The sequence below is a fragment of the Geotrypetes seraphini genome, chromosome 2 (assembly GCF_902459505.1).
Source record: "Geotrypetes seraphini chromosome 2, aGeoSer1.1, whole genome shotgun sequence".
NCBI lineage: Eukaryota > Metazoa > Chordata > Amphibia > Gymnophiona > Dermophiidae > Geotrypetes > Geotrypetes seraphini.
The window spans coordinates 297,189,253-297,211,332 of NC_047085.1; the positions used below are offsets into that span (position 1 = coordinate 297,189,253).

At 42.2% G+C, this 22,080-nt stretch overlaps 1 protein-coding gene across 7 annotated transcripts in view; it reads left to right on the forward strand.

Annotated features, from left to right (window-relative positions):
* TRIO (trio Rho guanine nucleotide exchange factor) overlaps positions 1–22,080 on the forward strand; it is an 830,868-nt gene that overhangs the window by 741,145 nt on the left and 67,643 nt on the right. For 6 of the 7 annotated variants that reach the window (XM_033929845.1, XM_033929848.1, XM_033929849.1 and 3 more), the window contains 5 exons: positions 1,785–1,862; positions 3,343–3,534; positions 4,311–4,488; positions 7,837–8,612; positions 18,782–19,029. In XM_033929845.1, the coding sequence (XP_033785736.1) occupies positions 1,785–1,862; positions 3,343–3,534; positions 4,311–4,488; positions 7,837–8,612; positions 18,782–19,029 (1,472 nt within the window). Of the gene's footprint in view, positions 1–1,784; positions 1,863–3,342; positions 3,535–4,310; positions 4,489–7,836; positions 8,613–18,781; positions 19,030–22,080 lie in introns of those variants that run through there. The other variant, XM_033929852.1, reaches the window with a different exon arrangement.

Below are 22,080 nucleotides of genomic sequence, written 5' to 3' on the forward strand. Positions count from 1 at the left end.
AAGCAACTCCCAATAACATTGTCCTGCCATCTGGAGCTAAAATAGACATCAGAAACCTTTAAAGTACTCGGTGTTATACTGTACTCCACACTATCCCTTGAACCACAAATCTCAAATTTCTGGAAGAAAACCTTCTTTCCATGAAACAGCTGAGACTTATAAGATCCCACTTCAATGAATGACAACTTCGCCTTACTTGTACAAATGTTAATTTTGTTGCAGCTTGATTACTGCAACTCTATATATGCAGGCATCAACCCACAAACTACAACTAATCCTAAACACAGCAATCAGACTTATTTTCAAGCTTAAAAAAATGACCCAATCTCTGCCTATCTGAAACAGTTACATTGATTACCCGTCACTACTCGAATAAACTTCAAAATCTCCTGTATAATCTTCCACATCGTACATGGAAACTCCGCCATGTCACTCATAAATTTATTCACTTCCTCATTGTCTACCTCAACCAGAAATCTTAGTAAACTTCTGATGAACTACCCCCTCAACAAAATTCCTCAAATACACATATATTTTCAACACTTTGTTTACATATATCGGCACAAAAATATGGAGCAACCTCCCAGCAACCATCAGATTTGAACTGAACTCTACCTCATGTTCCGAAAGAAACTAAAGACTTATTTCTTCGACACCATAGCCAGCACAGAAAACTGACCCTTGAGTCTACCAAGCACCTTGCAACCTCTATGACACTATACACACCGTCATCCACATGATTTTGGACTATAAGTTAACCTCCATCTTCTACCTCAAGCACCACTCTTTAAACAGTACTAGTTCAGGTGGTAAAAGCGAGGGAGAGGAGGGATTGGGGGGGAGGCAAGGGGAGAATGGAGGGATAATAAGAGAGACTGTCATTCTCATGGCTTGTTGGTTTGCATAGTTTATTTCCTGTTCAAGCCTTCATGGTATAGATTTGGTAACAATGTGGACAGGAAGTCGAACGGAGAATATTAGGCTCCTTATTGTGTATATGGATATTGAGTACCATCAGTGTGGGGTACTCTAGTTTTGTTGGAGCGATAGGGAGCCTAAATCTATTCATAGGTTCTTTACGTATTTAGGAGCTTGTTGTTGGGCCCGCGTTTTTGTTGTTTATGACTCCATTGTTCATACCAAACAGTGAGGGCAGGGGGGTAGATTTCAGGATTATTAGCAGTCATTGTATAGCAAACTGAAACACTCAAAACTTTGTATATATATGTTTATTACATACTATGTACCATTGAAGTTTGTGTTTTCAATAAATCATAATTTCCTAAACAGTACTAATTTATCTCTTCTTGTATTGTACCATCTCTCAAACTGTTTTGTAATGCATCTCCTATAGCATCCTTGTACTGTACTAAATTGTATCTTTAAATTGTACTGTAAGTCACCTTGATCCTATTTAGGCATATTGTGACTCATAAATCCCAGTTTAGATTAGATTAGAAGAGAGGAAGTAAATGTAAAATAATTTGGGCAAACAGCTAATGGCCTGCCAATGCTATGGGGCCCTAAAACATTCCTACTATGGATGGAAAAGCTGTATACTCTCCTTTTACCTCTTCCAAGCAGTTAACTGAGAATAAAATACAAAACGATGTACAATTATTGGTAAACGTAAATAATTGCATTCTTAAAACACTTTAATTGTTGATGAAGTGCTACCATAAAATGTCTTGGGTTCTGTGGTTAGTTTTGCTGCTGTTGGTTCCTGGGGCACAGCTTTAATTGAGGAGATGCTGTACTGAGCTTGTTTCTCTTTCTGTACACAGAGAGCCGTGGAAGTCATGTGCATCGTCCCCAAGCGCTGCAATGATATGATGAACGTGGGCCGGCTCCAGGGCTTCGATGTAATTACAGGGTTTTTTTTGCAGAACTTCAAGAAAATGCTACCATGCTTCTCTCCACCTCAATCATCCAGCCCTTCTCTTCCTGTCTGCCTCCCATATCTCCCTCTTCCTTTCAGAGCATTGTAAATATGGTTGCCAACTGGTTCCAGATTTTTAGGGCTGATAGATCTAGTCCTCGTTTTACTCCACTGCTAGAAAGGACTTACTGTCCCCATTGATTTCCATTAAAACTATAAATGTATGCAGACAGCTGGCAACCTGATCAGGGAAATTGATGGAGCTAGAGATGGGAGCTCATCCTTAGGTCTGTGGTTATTTGCTTGGGGTAGGCCTCATGTCGCACCTATCAGATTCAGTTTCTCTGCATAAAATAAGAACATAAGAATTGCCACTGCTGAGTCAGACCAGTGGTCCATCATGCCCAGCAGTCTGCTCACGCGTGGCCCTCTGGTCCAAGACCAGCACCCTAACTGAGACTAGCCCTACCAGTGCACGTTCTTGTTCAGCAGAAACTTGTCTAACTTTGTCTTGAATCCTTGGAGGGTGTTTTCCCCTATAACAGCCTCTGGAAGAGCGTTCCAGCTTTTTACCACTCTCTGGGTGAAGAAGAACTTCCTTACGTTTGTACGGAATCTATCCCCTTTCAACTTTAGAGAGTGCCCTCTCGTTCTCCCTACCTTGGAGAGGGTGAACAACCTGGCCTTATCTACTGTCTATCCCCTTCAGTACCTTGAATGTTTCGATCATGTCTCCTCTCTTCTGTTCGAGGGAGATGAGGCCCAGTTTCTCTAATCTTTCGCTGTATTCATATAGTATTACAGTGTTAAAGCTTCTGAAGGAGATAGTTTTAGCAAATTTTTATCTCTTTGGTCCTGGCTGCCAGACACTGGATAATCACAAGAGCTTGCACAAGTCCGGCAGCTTAAAGGTGTGTAAGGGGAAGGAGGAGTCATTGGGGAAGATAAGTCAGGGGGCATAACAAGGAATCCCAATAGGTACATAAAACCCCATTTTGCCATATTGATAACATAGGAAGAAAGGTGGGTTAAAAACTTAAAAGCAAAAACTATAACAAAGGGACTTACTTTCTGGTTTTCCTTAAGATTATCTGAGAATGTTAGTTGGAACCAGGAGGAAGACCTAGAGCTAGAAGGAGGGAAGTCTGTATTTTTAACTGTCTAGCTGATAACTTTGACAGCTGTTAGCTATAAAAAGTGAATTCATGCAAACATTAACGAAAGCTTAGCTATGTCCTTTAAAACAGGAGTGATGCTCCCAACAATTTAGCTGCAACTTTCATCAGGAAGGGAGACAGGGTTGATTTGTTTGTGTTGATACAGTGACTCTGATATCAGTGGGCTGATCTCCTTTATTTTCAACCAGGAGCACAGAGCTAGACAGGGTAGGCAAGATAGTAAATAGGTTTGATTTATTGGAAAGAGCCAATGTAATCCTTTTATTTTCTTTTTGTTGTTTCCAGGGTAAGATTGTAGCGCAAGGCAAGCTTCTGCTGCAAGACACATTCCTGGTGACGGAGCAGGATACAGGCCTAGTGCCGCGCTGCAAGGAGAGGCGGATCTTCCTGTTTGAGCAAATTGTCATATTCAGTGAGCCCCTGGACAAGAAGAAAGCTTTCTCCATGCCAGGATTTCTGTTTAAAACCAGTATCAAGGTGAGTTTGTGTGCCTATGGCAGTGTATTTCCATGAATGTACTATGCAGTAAGACAAGATGACTTGGCAGCAACCTGTAAAGAAATGTATATCAGCGTTTTGGGTCCAGGATTAAGAGATAGTAGTAGTAGCAGTAACACCAGCAGGCGGCAGTACTCGGGAGCCTGTCTAAAGTACCCAAAGGCTGCTCTCCTCCCACTGCCCTCTTCCTGGACCCATAAAGTTTGCTGTGGAAAGATGTGCCAAAATGCCCTTTTAGAACTGGGAAAACAGTGGGCTATCAGGGCGCAAAATGTGTAGGTTGAAGGGGCAAACAACAGCCAGTAGAATGTTCAGGATATCCACAGAGAATGAGTATGATAGAAATTTGCATGTAATGGAAGTAGTACCTAGTTTCTCTTGCATATTTATTGTAGACATCCTGAAAATCCAACTAGGTCATCAATAACCTCTTGTTTTCCAAATAGCAGCAGCGCATATCTTTTGTCACTACGAGCAAAGTGCGCCTCTTCTATTGTGATGCAGGATTATGAAAGTACAGACCTCTGTGCAATCAATGCATACCTGCCTGTGTTTAGACTACCCACAGATGCTGGATATCCACAGACCATTAGATAAACAGCAAAATGCCCACTCTGTTAAAACAGCAGGCTTAGTCATGGTAAAGCTTGAGTAGAAAAAGGGGAAGCAGCTCCATGGTTTAGTTGCTTTCTGTCTCAGGGGAACACTGTACAAGATTGCATCTCACTTGCATGGTTTTATCTTGTCCTGTTCAGGTGAGTTGCCTTAGCCTGGAGGAGTGTGTGGATGGGGATCCTTGCAAATTTGCACTGATGTCCCGCACTGCTGACACCATCGAGTCGTATGTTTTACATAATTCCAACCCAGGAGTTTGCCAGCTGTGGATCCATGAAATCAACCAAATTCTGGAAAACCAGCGCAACTTTTTAAACGGTAAAGCTCCTTTCTCGCTCCACTTTCTTTTAGCATGAAAAGCACTCCAGGTGTCTGAGCCTTGGGGGATGTGTTTCACTGCTCAGTAGCTACCCACTGGTCTTCATTGTCATCTTCACAGCCTGATCTTCCTGTTTTCCATGATGCCATAGCTCTTGCTGCAGAATTCTGTGGCTGTCATTTGCTGTACTGTTCCCTAAATTTTGTATTTTTTTAGTGATATGTACATCGCTTAGAATTCTGATTAAGCGATTAATCAAATCTTTATTAAACTTGAAACTTAAACTTGATCACTGGTAGGCAGCCAGAAATTGGGGTATTGGTCAATCTTGCATATGCACATATTCTTCATCCTCATTGATCTGTCGAGCAGTATGGGTAGGGAGAATAGTGATGCCTCAGGCCAGAGCCTTCTCCGTTGTTTGGGTCCATGATTAGAGACTGACATATGTATGTTCACTTAGGGCCCAGTAGAGTGTCAGTTCAGCCTTGCTGATCCTCCTTATTCCGTTCCCTACACTGATTAACAAGATCCTTTTCCTTCACCCAAAATAACTTACAAGAAAAAAAGATAAATTACCCAAGTGCTGAGAGGTTGGAATACAGCTTATTTATTAAAAGGAAAATAATTTTTTTTGTGTTTTATGTGGTGTAAAAACTTGATATACCACTAAAAATACACAGCGGTTTACAATATAAATAATGAATCATTTAAAGGAAGTCCATTAACTCAGACAGGAAATATGTTACACTCGTATAAGACACAAACATACCATAACATAAAATTACATCTGATGTGAAATTATATTCTGCAGAGTCACTAGTATATCTTCCACCCCCCTCCCCCAATCATATAAATAATTATCAAAGGCTTGTCTGAAGTAATAATTTTCAGCAATGCTTTAAACTTCCTTCTATGCCACCCAGTTTCACATTTTGCTACAGATCTACCACTGAATTGCTATAGAATATTTTTTTTGAGGGGGGACACTGTGGCAATTAATTCTCTATGTGCTCTGCTCCCTCAATCACTAAGAGTCAGATATACCCAACAATTTTCTGCTAGACACAGACTGGCTAGGAGCCTTTTAACAAACCTAGACCACAGAGCAAATGTTGTTTCCACATTTACCTCTGGTGCTTTCCAACTTGCTGTCAGGGAGCACACCAGAGCATTTGCTTTCCTGTGCTCCAGTACCCACCTGTCTGAATTCACCACTGGCACCACTAGTATTAGCTGCAGACAGTCCCTGGGTTAAGAATGGGTTCCATTTTTTAAACCATTCGTAAGTTGAATTTGTATGTAACTCGGATCCTTTATAGTACACAGTCTATAAAAACATTAAAGAAACAGCCCTCAAAATAAAGAAAAGATAGGTTTATACTTACTTTCATTCTTCATCTGTCCCATTGTTCCCTCTCCACCACCACATTCAACATTTCTCCCTCTCATCTCTCTCTTCCCCATGCATCTGCACTTCCCATCTCTCCCACCACCATGTCCAATTTTTCTCTCTCCCTCCCTATGCCCAACAATTCTCCTCTTCATTTCTCCATGTGCACCATATCTTTTACTCTCACTCAGACTCCCATGCCCAACAATTCTCTGTTTCTATTTCCTCTCCCACCTCAGCATATTTCCCACACCCACTCCCTCCATTCTTCCATCCTATGTCTCAAGTTCATGCTTTATTCCCTCCATTCTGTGTCCCAAGTTCATTCCCCCTCCTTCCCTCCATCCTTTGTCTGAAGTTTCTTGCCTTCCTTCTGTGTCCCAGCATGTCCCTCTTCCTCCCTTCTGAGTCCCAACGTGCCCCTCGTCCTTCCCACTTGCCTGCAGCAGAGAGCGAAGGCTTTCGGGTCAGCTGCGGGCCACGTGCAGGACCCGCAGCCACGGCTTTGAGAAGAGAAGTATGGCAGGAAGGAGGGAGCCGGCCAGAGGAGGTAATACCCACGGGAGGGAGGCAAGTGAGAAAGAAGGTAAGGGGCGCATTGGGACATGAAAGGAAGGAAGAAGAGCATATAGGGACAGGAAGGGAAGGCTTCTGAGTCAGCTGCGGGCTGTGTGTAGGAACCACTGCTGCGGCTTTAAGAAGAGAAGTATGATGGGGGAGGAGGGAGCCAGCCAGAGGATGTAACACCCATGGGAAGGAGGCGAGAGGACGTGGGGTGCGTTGGGACACGGAAGAGGGTCATGTTGGCACATGAAGGGAGAAGCAGTATCCTGGTTCGTAAATAGAGTCTGATGTAAGTCGGGCATTCTTAAACCGGGGACTGCCTGTATAGTTCAACATATATCACATACAACTGCCTTGCATGCTGGAACAGGTACATTTGGCGGTAGGAAATTTAATGAAATGTATTAAATCTTTACATTCCACAGATTTCTTAACCAGCCTCAACCATAAAACAAGTTCTTACATTGTAAATTAAAACAAAATACTCAGGAAAACATTTCATTACTTTTATACTGATCTGCCTTCTGCTGTTGTTACACTCATTGCTCAGTCACCTTTTTCGCCCATACCATCAGTAGGGAAGAAAAGGCCTGCCATAGATTGTCACTCAGAGATGCTGGTTGTCCACTTCTCTACCTGTAAGTCTGGTGTTGCAACAACCAGACTTAAAGCTGCTAGATGAGCTTCGCTTTCTGCACAGCTGGTACTGGTGCACCCTACCACCCATTCCTTTGCTCAGAGCCAGCCTCACCAGTCACCTAGAGCAGCAGCTTTCAGGTATGGTGGAAGGAGGGTCACGGGAAGTGCTGTTGTAGTCAAGGCAAAATAGTATGTCATGACAACCCACTAACTCACAGAACCATCAAGGCACAAGGGCATACTTGTTACCTACATGGAGGGTGGTCACTTATCAAATATCCCAGTTAACCACAGTAAATGGCTTTTTGGGAATTCTCATTTTGTGTATGGGTTAGAATGGCAGGAGGTCAACTTGATATTTGTATCTAAAAATATGGGTCTCCAGTTATGCATTTTTACAGGGCAATGGTGTAGTGATCATGATATTTGAATTTAATTATCAAACGCTCGGGTAGAAGGTCATAGGGACATGAAAGTTAGATGTGGGGGAATAGACTGAAGGTTTGCTGAGGGTGCCTAATCTTGCACAAGTTCTTTTGCTGCTACTGAGCAGCAACAAAGTTTGTCTCCCCATTATACATGGCCTGTGCTGGACTTAAGAGCTGAATGTCACTTCCAGAACCAAAGTGAATTTCTAAATGGGAAATCATATTTTTTCAACCTTTTGCACTATTAACAGGCTTTATACCTGTGCATTTAAACTTCTATCCTGTAACCCCCCTCCTTGTACTTTCCTCTTTTTTAATGGTAGCCTTGACATCTCCAATTGAGTATCAGAAGAATCACACTGGTGGCAGCAGCAGCGGTGGCGGCAGCAGCAGCACTACCAGCACCAGCGGTCCCAGCAGCTGCATCGGAATGAGCAGCTCCAGCCGCAGCAGGCCATCCCGGATCCCCCAGCCCGTCAGGCACCACTCCCCAGGCCTGGTCTCCTCTGCAGCCTCAGCACAGGCAGAGGCAGACAAGATGTCAGGTATGTCTCTCCGCAGCCCCTCCCTGCCACCCCTCAGCATCTCCCTAGAAAGTGGCCCCAGGCAGCAAGACAGGCGTCTTCCCACTTCACAGCTGGACTGTGCCGAGAGAGAAGCGGAGCCTGTCCCCAAGATGAAGGTCCTCAAGAGCCCCAGGAAAACTGTCAGGAGCCTTTCCAACTCAGTGGACACAGCCCAGAGAGAGTCACACGACATCTTGGAGGAGAACCACCCTCGGAGCAGCATTGGGACCCTGACTCTGGGAAAGCCGCAGCTAGGTGCTACTTCGCCGATGAACTCTCCCATCTCTAGCGCGCTCCCTGCACCATTTGGCAAGGACAGCATCCCACCCAGCAGCCCACTGCAGAAGGGCTCCTTCTGGAGCTCCATCCCAACTTCCCCCAGCAGCCGCCCGGGCTCCTTCACATTCCCTGGAGACAGTGACTCCCTGCAGCGGCAGACACACCACCACTCATCGCACAACAAGGACACAGACCGCATGAGCACCTGCTCCTCAGCTAGCGAGCAGTCCGTACATTCCACTCAGAGCAACGGGGTAAGAGCGGAGCACCGCCATCTTGCCAGCTCTTCCGACACTCTTCTGTGCTCCCCTTCTCTCTCTGGTACTAACTGTTGCCTTTCTCCTCACTGCTCTGAAATAATCAAGTAATAGATGCCTGCTAGACATATAATACAGTCATGTATGTTTATTTTGACTCTTGATACGTATGCGGGCATGTGAAGCTAAAAAAGGTAAAAGACCTAACATTTAGATCCTTGGCTCCTTTATCTGTACTGAATCCATCACCAGCCTGTCTTCTACTAACTGCTGTCCCTCATTTTTCACCTTTGGATCCGAAGGCAGATCACTAACACATGCGGCAGCTACTCCTGTATATCCTCAGTGGGTCAAAACTTTTCCAGTTGGAAGGCAGATTATTATATCAGCTTCCCCTGAAGTTCCCTCTATTTTTTTTTTTTTTATAGTACAGTTGTATGTTTTTATATAATTAAACCATCTACATGTGTCAGTGTTTATAATTTTGGATGGCAATTCCAGGCCTGTCCAAAATGCTGCTTTTTATTGCCCTCCTCTTTACCGGCACAATTCTGTGTTTTTAGTTTAACTCCAACCCCATCATCTGTATCCAGTAGCAAATAAACAAATGTAAAATAGTACAATTTTTACGGTTTTATGAACTGATTTATTTTTACAAATATAAAAATTATCACTATGTATACGTGTGTATGTATGTAAATGTATAGATGAACACTGCCAACTGGATCTGGATTCGCAGAGCAGGGTTGATCCAGTCCTGGGCTTACCCTGTTGCATGCAGGGACTTGTAGTTCTGATTTCCCCATTGCATTCCCTAAGAAAAGCAAGACTACAAGTCCCAGCATGCACTGGGGTAAACTCAGGACTGGATCAGCCCTGTCCTGTGAATCTGGATCCAGTCAGCAGTCTTAAGCTATATAGAGATATAAATAAAATATATACATGCGCACAAACAGGTTTTTATTAAATCTTCCTGAGAAAGTATGCTCCAAGGCCACTGGGGAGGAACATAATTATTCTTGCCAGACTTTCAGTGCTGCATAGCAGATGTTAGCATGAGGATTCTGGAATGCACACATGCACACCCTAGAGGGACTGCTGTAGTTCTGCTGTATGTCACATGCTTCCCAACAAGTGCCAGTGCCTTCAGACTTTCCGTAAAGTATAGTGATGCACTAGGCTGGCACTGGTTTGGAAAGCATTCACATTAGTGAAATGCTAGTAGGATTTATTCCCCCAAACTAATTCTGCTTAGAATCAAATCTTGCTTTGCATGTACTGTCTTCCTTTTCTTCTTTATATTTCTTTTCTCATGCCTGTGTGTAAATATATGCGCTTTACTAGTTGTTGGAAATAAAGAATTAGGGGGCAGTTCTATAACTCAATGCCTCTAGTTAGATGTATCAATGCTGTACGTTGAGTGCCAGTTCTATAATTTCATCCACGTGCCAAGATAATCATTATAGTGTAAACCCGAATTGGGACGCCTTCATTTAGGTACAAGCATTTATGTTAGGTGAGTGACAAATGTAAATGGGCATGCCTATGTAACGGTTTGCGAGTGTTTTGCAAGACGAGCAAAACATTCGCAAAATCGGCACCTCGGAAAGTGAGTTTGACTCGATTTACGAGAGCCACCCCCCCCCCCCGCGATCCGGCATACCCCCCCCCCCCCTCCCGAACACCGAAACAACATCCCTTACCCCGATTAGGCACCAGCACCAACGCACAGGACATGCCGGTGCCCAAGATCCTCCCTGGGCTGGGCTGGGCGGTGCATCGGAGATCCTTCTTCTTGCCTGTGCTGGGCTGGACTGGGCCTTTAGCATGCATAAATGCTCAAGGCCCAGCCCAGCACAGCAAAGGCAAGAAGAAGGATCTCCAATGCACCGCCCAGCCCAGCACAGAAGAGGGAGGATCTTCGGGCACTGGCATGTCCTATGCGTTGGTGCTGGTGCCACTGCCCAATCAGGTTAAGGGATGTTGTTTCAGTGCTTGGGGGGGGTATGGAGCAGTGCTCGTGGCCTCTAGGAGGGGTAGGAATGGAGCAGCGCCGGTAGCCTCGGGTGGGAGGGGGGAGGAGGAAGTGGAACGAATCAAAGCGAATTTCCATTCATTCCTATGGGGAAACTCGCTTTGATATATGAGCAATTTGATTTACGAGCATACTTAAGGAACGAACTATGCTCGTAAACCAAGGTTCAACTGTATAGTATAAAAGTTGCTAGCATAAGTTGGAGAAACACTCATGTCCCCCACCCCCTCAATGCTCCATTCATAGTACTTAGGCACTACCTTATAGAACCACCCATGCTGCTCTTACACATCCATGCCAATTTTCTCAGCACTTGCACACATAAGGCATGCATAACTGTAGGCGTCCAGTTATAGAATTTTCTTTTTAGTGCTAATAGTATATAAGCAATGGAAGATGATTGTATGTAGAAATTTAGACCTTATTTACTAGGCCTTTACCCTGTTTGTGTTGAAGGGGGGATGTGAAGTTAGTGATGCAGTTTTTGCCAATTAAAGGAATGGTTTAACATGAGATTTAAAAAAACTTGTGTTCCTAAAAGTGCACCATGGCCTCTTCTACTTTAAGGGAGAGCTGCCAGGAGCAAATCCAGGTCACAAGTACCTGGTAAGTAGATTACATGTTACCTATTCTCAGGGGATAAGCAGATCCTCAGGACTATTTTATAGGCTTTTCTTCCAGGAACTTGTCCAACTCTTTTTCTTAAACCCAGCTACGATAACAGCTTTTTACCACACCTCCTTTTTTACCATATCTCTAGAGCATATTTGTGCACTGAGTGAAAAACTAATTTCTCCAACTTGTTTTAAATGTGTTATTTAGTAATGTCTCCTATTTGTTGTACTTTTTGAAAGAATGAACAACCAGTTCATGTTAACCTATTCCACTTCACTCATGATTTTATAGACCTTTATTCTATCTCAACTGTCTTCTCCCAGCTGAAGACTTCTAACTTCTTAAGAGTGAAGTTGTTCCGTCTCCTTTATCATTTTGGTCTCCCTTCTCGGTACCTTTCTATATGATTTATTTATTTTTTAGATTAAACAACCAGAAATGCTTTCAATAGTCAAGGTACAGGTTGCACTGTGAAGACATACAAAAGCATTATGATATTCTCTGTTTCATTCTCCTTTCCAAATAATGCCTAACATTCTGCTCTGCATTTTATATCACCACTGCACACTAATCAGAGGATTTAAACATATTGTCCTTGATACCAAGATCCTTTTTCCTGGGAGGAATTCCTATCATGAAACACATCTCTTGTACCTGTAGTTTGTATTATTCTTCCCTAGGTGCATCACTTTGCACTTGTTCACATTAAAATCTACTGCCTCCTGGCTTACTAGTAGACAGCATTGGCCATCAGTTGCTCTTCTTCTTGCTGAGGCCCAATACCTTTGGTTGAATCATTTCATGACCTTGAGATAGAAACATGATGACAGATAAAGGCCAAATGGCCTGTTCAGTCTGTCCATCCATAGCATTCACTATCTCCTACTCTCCCCAAGAGATCCCACATGCTGTTCCACACTTTCTTGAATTTAGACACAGTTTCTGTCTCTACCTCTACCATCTCTACTATTCCACGCAACTACCACCCTTTATGTAAAAAGTATATCCTTAGGTGATGGGCTCAGGAGTAATCTGTTACATTCATTCTATGCCCTCTCATTCTGGAGTTTCCTTTCAGATGAAAGAGACTCGCCTCATGCATATTTATGCCACATAGGTATTTAAACATTTCTCACCAGAATACTAATAATAATAACAAAATATAAATTCAAAACTCATAAACAAATGTTATTAGCTAAGTGGTGGGGGTACTCCCTGAAAAACCATTTAAATTCAGTGGAGAAAAAGCCTCAACTAATAATGATATGCAGAAAGCAACCCAATGAGTTTTTTAGCCGTTCTAATTCTGTATCACAGGCAAAAAACTCTACAAAGTTTCAAAATGTAATTTTTCAAAATGGGAAAAATCCTACCACTGTGCACAGGGAACAAAGGAAAAAGAACAAGAGACACAGTTCACTTATCTTCGTTGATGTCAACCATTCAGCATAACATGCTTCATCCAGCAAAATGATCTTCCTGCTATAGCAAACTTCATACTAGAATGAAGATAAGGAAGTTGCATCATCAGAGGCAGCCTCGACTCAGCAAAAGCCCCAAGGCTGCATTTGTGAATCGCTGCGCTGGGAAATAAAGGAGAGCTGCAGAGGGGAGAAAGCCACTGTCGGAGGCTCCCCATGATCTATCCTGCCCAGCGCGGACCAGCTAAAAATATCTCGTCGATCTTGCCAACCCTGTGCGGACTGGCAGAAATTTCCTGCGGACCGGCGGTTGAAGAACAGTGATGTAGACCACTGACCATTTTAGTAGCCTTCCGCTAGACCGACTCTTTTTGAAGATGTGGTCTTCTGAATTGTACACAATATTCTAAATGAGGTCTCACCAGAATTTTATACAGGGGTATCAGTACTTCCTTTTTCTTATTGGCCATTCCTCCCTATGTACTCAAACATCCTTCTAGCCTGCACTGTCACGTTCTCAACCTGTTTGACTACATTAAGATCGTCACATACTATCACTCCCAAGTCCCACTCCTCTCTCATGCACAAAAGTTCATCCGATAGACTTAAACAATTTAACTGAAAACTGAAAAAAACTGGAAAAAATCAATTCCAGGCTAGATTTACATATGATTTCTTTGAACATCGAAAAGTCCAAATTAATGATTTTTCCCAACAAGGATGCAAACTCCTCTTACATTTAAAACTCAATCTCTTAAAGTTGTGCCCTCTTTAAAACTACTCGGAATCACGTTCGGTAGTAAACTCAATTATCATCGCCATATCAGCACAGTAGTCCAGCGCTGCTTTTACCGGCTACGCATGATTAGGTCCATATCCAAATTGTTACAGCCCGTTTCTCTGAACATCTTGATCCATTCTCTCATGATTTCCTGCATTGATTATTGTAATGCCCTCTACAAAGGCATAACTAAAAAAGAAATAAGAAGACTCCAGATAATACAGAACACTGCAGTAAAGATTATATTTAATGCAAAGAAGTTTGACCATGTCACCCCCCCCCCCCCCCCAACATAAAGCTCAATGGTTACCAGTAGAACACAGAATCACTTATAAAATTCTTTTAACTTTTAAAACTAGACAAAATAGCCAACCCAAATTTATTAATAATCTTCTTAATCCCCTATAATCTAAGATTGTGTGCCAAAAATCTTCTTTCTATCCCATCTCTGAAGTATATCAACACAATGAGGTATACCATCTTCTCTGTTAGCACTCCCTCTCTTTGGAATAATCAATTCTTAATAATTTTAAGACAAAGTTAAAAACATTCCTTTTTCTTGATGCCTTCGAGACCTAAATGTCCTTTTCAGGGCTACATAGCTTGATTTTATTTTTAGCTACCCCTCCTTTTGTTTTGTTCCCTATATGTTTTCTTTCTACTTGATTATTGTAGTTCTTGCCCTTTTCCCTTTTGTCTTTGTTTTTAAATGTTTTTAATAATTATTGTTTTTAATGATGTTCTGTCATCTTAAATATGTTTGTTTTTTTGTCAATACACGTTTTTATGACTTTGTACACTGCCTAGAAAGTTGATTGGGCGGTATAAGAAATTTTAAAGAAACTTGAAACTTCACCTCCTAAACTGCCATTCCCTCGGGTTTTTGTAGCCCAAATGCATGATGTTGCATTTCTTAGCATTAAATCTTAGCTGCCAAATTTCAGAGCATTCCTCAAGCTTTATTAGGTCCTTCCTCATGTTATCCACACCATCGGGGGGATCTACTCAATTGTAGATTTTGGTAACATCCGCAAAGAAGCAAATCTTATCAGCCCTTCATCAATATTGCTTACAAAAATGTTAAAAAGAACAGGGATTATTATCATTGACTACTGTATATACGCAAATATAAACCGACCCGAATATAAACCGAGATAACCTTTAGTATCCCTGGTAGTCCAGCGGTGAATTGCGGCAGGAGCGACCTTCTTTGCTCGTGCAGAGCCGCTAGCTGATTGGTTGCCGTGAGATCTTGTGGTCCCACAATTCACTGCTGGACCACCAAGGATTCTAAAGTTATGCGCGGGAGATGGGAGGGAGGTAAAAAAAAATTCTTAGAATCAGCTGGGTCAGGAGGCGTGGACCATTGTTCATAGTCTTTACCATACTAGGAAATTGGATCGTGCGACTCTTGTCCCAGTGCAACATCACTGACTCTAAATCTTATTCCAGGTACAAATTAAGATGGGACAGACTAAAGATCCATCAAGCCCAGTATCCTGTTTTCAGTAATGACCAATCCAGGTCACAAGTACCTGGCAATATACCAACAGTAAAACATTTTATGCTGCCTGTCCTAGAAAAAAAGTTGTGGATTTTCTCAACTTTTAGGAAATTATCCAAGCCTTTATTAAACCCTGCTAAGCCAGTCTCTTTTACAATGTTCCCTGTATTTTGCATCCCACCTTGCCCCTTACTTCTTTTACAAATTCACAATTTATGTGCACCTCCAGCAGTTACTAGCTAGTGGTGTCATCTGTAGCAACTGCTAACCTTGATTCCAACAGCTGTAGTGTGTTCTATTTTTCTGGGGCTTAATCTTTCAGACTCTCTTCCTCCAATCCTCTGACTGGAGTCCTCTTACATTAAAATTAAAATAAAATGAAAATTTACTTTTCTCCCAAATTATTTGGGAGTCCTTGCCTTGGAGGAAGGTGGCAGCCTCAAGTTCTGCCTACCTCTGTCCTAACTTTCATTCTCTCCATTTCCTCTACTTTCCTGTCCATAATTCACTACTCTATCCACAATTCTAGGCAGGATCCAAATAAACTTACACAATAAGGTACAAAAAAATGTAAAACATTAAAATTGTATCCATATATCAAAAAATCTTGCTGTCTTCATCATCCTGATCATGTAATCAACCTAAATATCACTAAAAGCTTGTTGAAAGAGTAAAGTCTTAAAATCTTTGTTTAAAAACTTAATGCTCTTAAAAGATCTTAATCAGTTTGACAGTGTTCCACAGCTGTAGTCCCACATTGCAGAAGTTGGAGGACCTATATTCCTCCAGTTTCACAAAACGGAAAGAGGGGATATTGAGAACCAACTTACATTTATCCAATGTTGTTCACACCATCAAGAAACAAAAAAAATTGGGCATAATGTCACTGGCTAAATTCATGTTGGCTTTATCCAATAAAACTGTAACTTTATGCTGAGTTATTTTGTTCTATGTGGCTGTAGTGTTCAGGATCACCTTTTAGACCTGTGTTAAACATTGATATTACTATGGCCATTCTCCAATTTCAGGTACCATAGGTGATTTTTGATAGGTTACAAATTACTAATAATAGATTTATTTTTGAGTTCTTTCAGTACTCTGGAGGTATACTATCAATTTCAAGTAATTTTCTAGTCTTTAGTTTGTTGATTTTGCCCTACTACATTTTCTGGGTTTATTGCAATTTGATTTAGTTCCTCTGAATCATCACAATTAAATAATCTTTTCCAGCACAGTCATTTCTTACACCTTCATTTGATCATCTAACGTTTAGCCAACCTCCTTCATAAACTTGCTCATATGTACCTGGAAAAGATTTTGAGGGTTGTTGGTTTTTTTGGGGGGGGATTGTCATTTTGGCAAGCTTCTCTTCAAATTCTCTTTTTGCCTGTTTGACTTGTGTTTTGTATCTAACTTGCCAGAGTGTATGCATTTTTAAAAAAAATTTTCATTTAGATTTGCTTTCCATTTTTTTAAATTGAGGGAAGCTCATTTGGTTATAATAGTCTCTTTTCTTCACATCTTTTAACTTGTCAACACTCATTTGGCCTTCTTTCGGCCTTTTGTAATGGATGAAATAAATGTGGTCTGGACTTCCAAGTTGGTGAAATTCATTCTTACCTGTTAATTTTCTTTCCATGAGCCCTGCTAGATGAGTCCACATCAATGAATTATATCCTCTAACCAGTAGATGGAGATAGAGAAAAATAGTTTCCAGCGACATCAGTCAGGTGCAGCCTGGAGCGCTACTTAGTATAATCTAACAAAGTCCAATTAAAAAAACAAAAAAAACTTGTATGGTCTTCTGAAATCTCTGCCTAAAACAGATCAAAGTAAAACTGTAGATATCTGTCTATCTAGAGAGAGAGAGAGAGATTTGGTTTTATATCCCGTCCTCCCAGGAGAGCTCAGAATGGGTTACAAATTTGCATACATAACAAACTTGGTAAAATATAACGTGGCAATATATATGGCTATTCGGCTGGGGAGGGCTTTGATGGAAACTCCAGTAATTTAGGATGGTCTAGATGGGCTAGAGTGAGCTTCGACGGCAACTCCAGTAGTTGGAACCTAAGCACATTACTGGGCAGACTTTTATGATCTATAACCCAGAAATATTAATGAACAAAGACAGTTGAATTTAATTATGGATTTGTAGTGCACCTATTGGGCAGACTGGATGGACCATTCAGGTCTTTATCTGCTGTCAATTCATTCATTTATTCATAGTGCCATTACTGGCCACCTTATCTGGATATGGCCAGTGATTGGTTCTTCTTTAATCATGGTATATGTATGATACCCTAAGGCAGTGATCCCTAAACATGTCCTGGGGAAACCCCAGCCAGTTTGATTTTCAGGATAGCTACAATGAATATTTATGTTTTTGATTTTCATACTCATCCCCATTATGAAAATCTCTCTAATGCATATTCATTGTGGATATCCTGAAAACCTGACTGGTTTGGAACTCACTATCCTAAGGCCTCACCAATAAACTTTTAGCCAGTTGCTAACGACTTGGCGTCCACACTGCCATTCAGCAGACCAAAGCCCAAATCTTTTTTCAGTTGTTAAAAGGTTCTTTCCTTTACGCTGTAACGTTTCTAGCAAATGCACGTTTAATTACAGTATCAACAAAATGATAATACTATAGTTCTTACTTCTCTTCTTCTTCTTCTTTTTCTATGTATTCTAGTCTTAATTATATGTGAACCGAGTCGAGATCCATTGGGAGAAGACCCGGTATATAAACCGAAGATTAGATTAGATTAGAGCAGAGCAGCATGCACTGCATTTGGCCATTCTAAAACACCAACTTGTTTTGCAGTATATTTGTACCTATTTTGAGATTGTAAACTATGAATTGGAAACACTTTCTCCATGTAGAACTGCAGCATTCTGCTAATCCAGCTACTGCACAGTGCTGTCGAAATGATAAGCTGAATATCAACATTTTTGTGTATACACTTGTGTATCAATTTTCTTTACACAGTACTCATATATAGGACTTCTCATTTTCATTTTTAACTGAAGAATACCAGTAAATTCCCCAGAGCAAAATATTAGTCATTTCTGTATGATACAAACATCAGAAAAACTTTTCAAGTCTGAGTGCTGTTATCCCTTTGCTTCACCCTTTCTCCTTAACCCCCCGCCCTCAGTCCTCTTCACCATATCTTATACTCTGCTCCTTCGCTCATCATTCTGGCTCCATTCTATGCTTGATAAGTCTGAGTTTGCAGTGGTCATACTGTTCTCACTGTTCATTCACAGTATTCTGCAGACAAAAGTAGAGAAGTGCAAAAGCAGGTTGTAATTTGGAAATTGGGAATATCAGAGCCAGTTTTCTACATATGTAGCTAATTTTCCACTTAATTACCTTCTATCCCCCCTCCCCCACCCAAAATTGCAATTCCCCATTTTGACTGCATTCTAGCATTTTGATATTTGTGACTTGACTATGGGTGCATTGTTTTGAGAAAAGGCACTTGCAGGTGTCTGAAATCTGAGCATTTAAGGGGGCCCTGTCCCACAGATATGAGAAAAAAATCACAGTTGTGCCCAGACGTATTAACCTCACTAAATACTTCCACTTTGCAGGGGGGATCCTGTGCATTGTGGGTAGGCTACAGACATACTTCTGGATGAGATGCTTTGCATCATACAGCCATGAGGAACTGAGGCTGTAGAAACATTCACTCTGCGGGATTCTTATACTGTTCAAGTACTAAATGCTGTTCTTTTCCCTTTTCTCACCATTCCCCTCTCCTCCCCCTCCCCCAACTCCATTCTGTTCCACCTCCACAGAGTGAAAGTAGCAGCAGTAGCAATATCTCCACAATGCTTGTGACACACGATTACATGGCGGTGAAGGAGGATGAGATTAATGTCTACCAAGGAGAGGTCGTACAAATCCTGGCAAGCAACCAACAGAACATGTTTCTGGTGTTCCGAGCTGCCACTGACCAGTGCCCAGCAGCCGAGGGCTGGATCCCCGGCTACATCCTAGGACACACCAGTGCAGTCATAACGGACAATCCTGATGGGACTATAAAGTGAGTGAATAGTGGGGCATCAAATAAATATGTCTCCAGCTGTACATATAGATATACAGGCTTTTCCCTCCCCCCCTCCATCATGTTCCTAGACCAGCGTGAGCACAGAACTAAAACACTAGCCCAATAGTGTTTCCAAAGCAGGCTTTGATTTGGTGCATCAGTCATATTGGAATTTTTTTTTTTTTAATTCTTTATTTCAAATTAAAAAAAAAATAATTCCAAGCATTACATTCTTGAACAGAAAGTTTGTTTGAACAAGTAAATTTTAAACGCAAATTTAAATCCTAGTTTACAAACAAGGAAAAAAGGAGATAATTCAATCAAACTCAAGTCCTCAATTAACCAGATCTAAGATTTTACTTGAGTGATTTAAACATTAAAAAGAACAAATAAACTGGTAGCAAATAAGAAACCTGTGCTGGACAGAGTCAATTCTAAACATTAGAAGTTCTTATAATTTCTTGGCGTTTTAGAGATAAAAAACTTGTCAACTATGATGGATCATAAAAGACATACTTAAAGGATTTATATCTAATTATGCACTTCCATGGATATCTGAGGAAAAACACTCCTCCAATTGAGGTTGCTGCAGCTCTCATCAACAAAAATTGCCTCCTTCTTTTTTGAATGTCCTTAGAGATATTAGGAAATATCAGTATTTTATGTCCTAAGAATTCCTTAGATTTATTTATGAAGAAAACTCTCATTATCCATTCTTTATCTGGGGCAAATGCAACTGTTACCAAGAGTGTTGCTGGTTTAGCTAATGCTTCATCAGACATTTCTAAAAGATTAGTAACATCAAGAGATTTCTCCTGTTGTAATTGGTCTTCATTCACTTGTTTTTTTTATTTATTGGAAAATAGTAAACTCTTACAAAAGGAGTTCTTGTAAAATCCCTCTGGAGTCTGAACTCGTGGGATCATGTATCCTTTGTAGCCTCAGCTGCAGGGCTAATAAAACTTGTTCCCTCCCCTTGAGACTATCTGTCTTGGAGCTTCCTGTCATGCTCAGTTTGTTCCTGCAGCCTCACTTCATGGGTGAATTCAGTCTCTTCTGCTCATGATTTGTTTTCAATTCCTAGTTTTTATTTGATTTGTTTTGTGGGTTTGCCCACGTGTTGCGGATCAACTCTGGGAGGGATCCTTCGCCGGGAGATCGTAAACATTTTAAATTTTGTCTGCTTTCTGGAGGGTGCTCTGTAAGCTTAAACTGCAGTAAGCCATCTAGACAGCCTGCAGATTGGATCGGGAGCCATCTCTCCCTTGGTTCATTCGCAAAGGGGTAGAGCGTGGGCTGCTGCGGTTCTGTGGAGGTACGCCGGGTTCGGAACCAGACCGCATGTCTTCCCTAATTTCCCTGAGGGGTCCTGGTGGTTGTGATCTGTGGTGACAGGGAAAGTGAGGCAGTCAGAAGACCTGAAAAATCCAGTTTAATCAGCTCCTGAGGTACTGATCTCCTTGCTTGTACTATGTATTGCAGTACATGTCTCTGTGGTGCCTGTGAGTCACAGAGTTTGGCGATTTGGGGTGGGGGGTTGAAATCAGGGTTTTGGATGCCTGCATGCCTTGCCCCCCCCCCCACACACACACACACACCTGTAAAATTGCCATTTTTCACGGTTCCCTGCGTTTTTCCCTGGCAGTTTTAGGGCAAAATCGGCACCCGCGACGGCCATCTTGGATTTTCTTTACAGTTTTCAAAAGTATATTTTTTGGACTTCGAAGCTTCGTTTTTGCTCCAAACTTCACAGATGGACACTCAGGACAGGATGGCATGGATTCATGCCATAAATGCGGCGGATGGCTGGCGGATTCGCAGCCTTGTATTATGTGCGCTATGGCCCTCGAAGGTCGTGAACCATGCGTGGATCCCTCACTATCCTCCGGAGAGGCCCTGCTTTCCTCTGATTCTGCCGGTGATGTGATTCCAGCATCTGGGACACCAAAATTGGGCGAGGAGGGTGCTTCTGCGAAATGCAAGCGCAGTTCCAGGGAAAAGTCTCAAATCTGAGTCCCGCAGTTCGGCTCTTGCCACAGGTGACTATTTTCCACCGGAATTTGTGGATATGATGTATCAGGCTTTCATGAGAAAAAGGACTATGTCTCTCTCTCCCTCTCAGACTTCGGTGCGGTAGTCTCATCAGCCTTTGGATTCCAGCACGTCCATTTGCTCCCCTGCTGGTCCACCTGGAAGCCAGCGGCAGCTCCCCGCTATTGCCTTGCTGCCTACGTCAATTTCTATGCCGTTGCTGTCGCATGGCTCTTCGATGGGGTCCGCTGATGTAGCTAGCTTAGTGGATCTAAGAGATTCCCAGAACACTGATTTCCGCAATTTGGGAGAGGATCAGGCTCTTTAAGTCCAGCCACCTCCCTGATCTTGTCTCTGAGTCCCTGCGGACATTGAAATTTGATTCAGACTCAGTGGTTCAGGCAGAGTGTTCCATCATGAGTTCTAAGCCCCCGCTTTCCGCTGCATTTCTGGACCACGCAGAGTTGGCGGAAATGCTCTTGGAGGTTTGGAAGGCCCCAGAGGGTCCCCTGAAGTGTGCTAGGGCCATGGCTAAGTTGTATCCCATGGCATCGGAATTTTCCAAGCGCTTAGTCCCGCCGAAGGTGGATTCAGCGGTGGCTCAGGTTACTAAACGTACCTCTTTGCCCTTGGATGGAGGGGTTGTCCTGAAGGATGTCCAGGACAGAAGAGTGGATTTTGTCATGAAGCGTCTTTTTGATTCCGCTGGGGCAGGAGTGCAAGCTGCGGTGGCCACTTCCTTTGTGGCCCGGGCATGTCATATTAAACTCCTGAAGAGGTTGTCCTTCTGGACCTCGACTTCCTGGTTTCTGGGGTGAATTATTTGGCAGACGCACTCTATGATATCTTGAAAGTTTTCGCTTAGCTGGGAGCTTATTCAGTATCTGCAAGGAGAATGTTATGGATTTGCCAGTGGTGGGTGATTCTTCATCTAAGACTATGCTGAGTAAGTTGCCTTTTAAAGGTTCACTCTTTTTTTGGCCAGGGTTTGGATGACCTTATGGCCAGTGTGCAGGA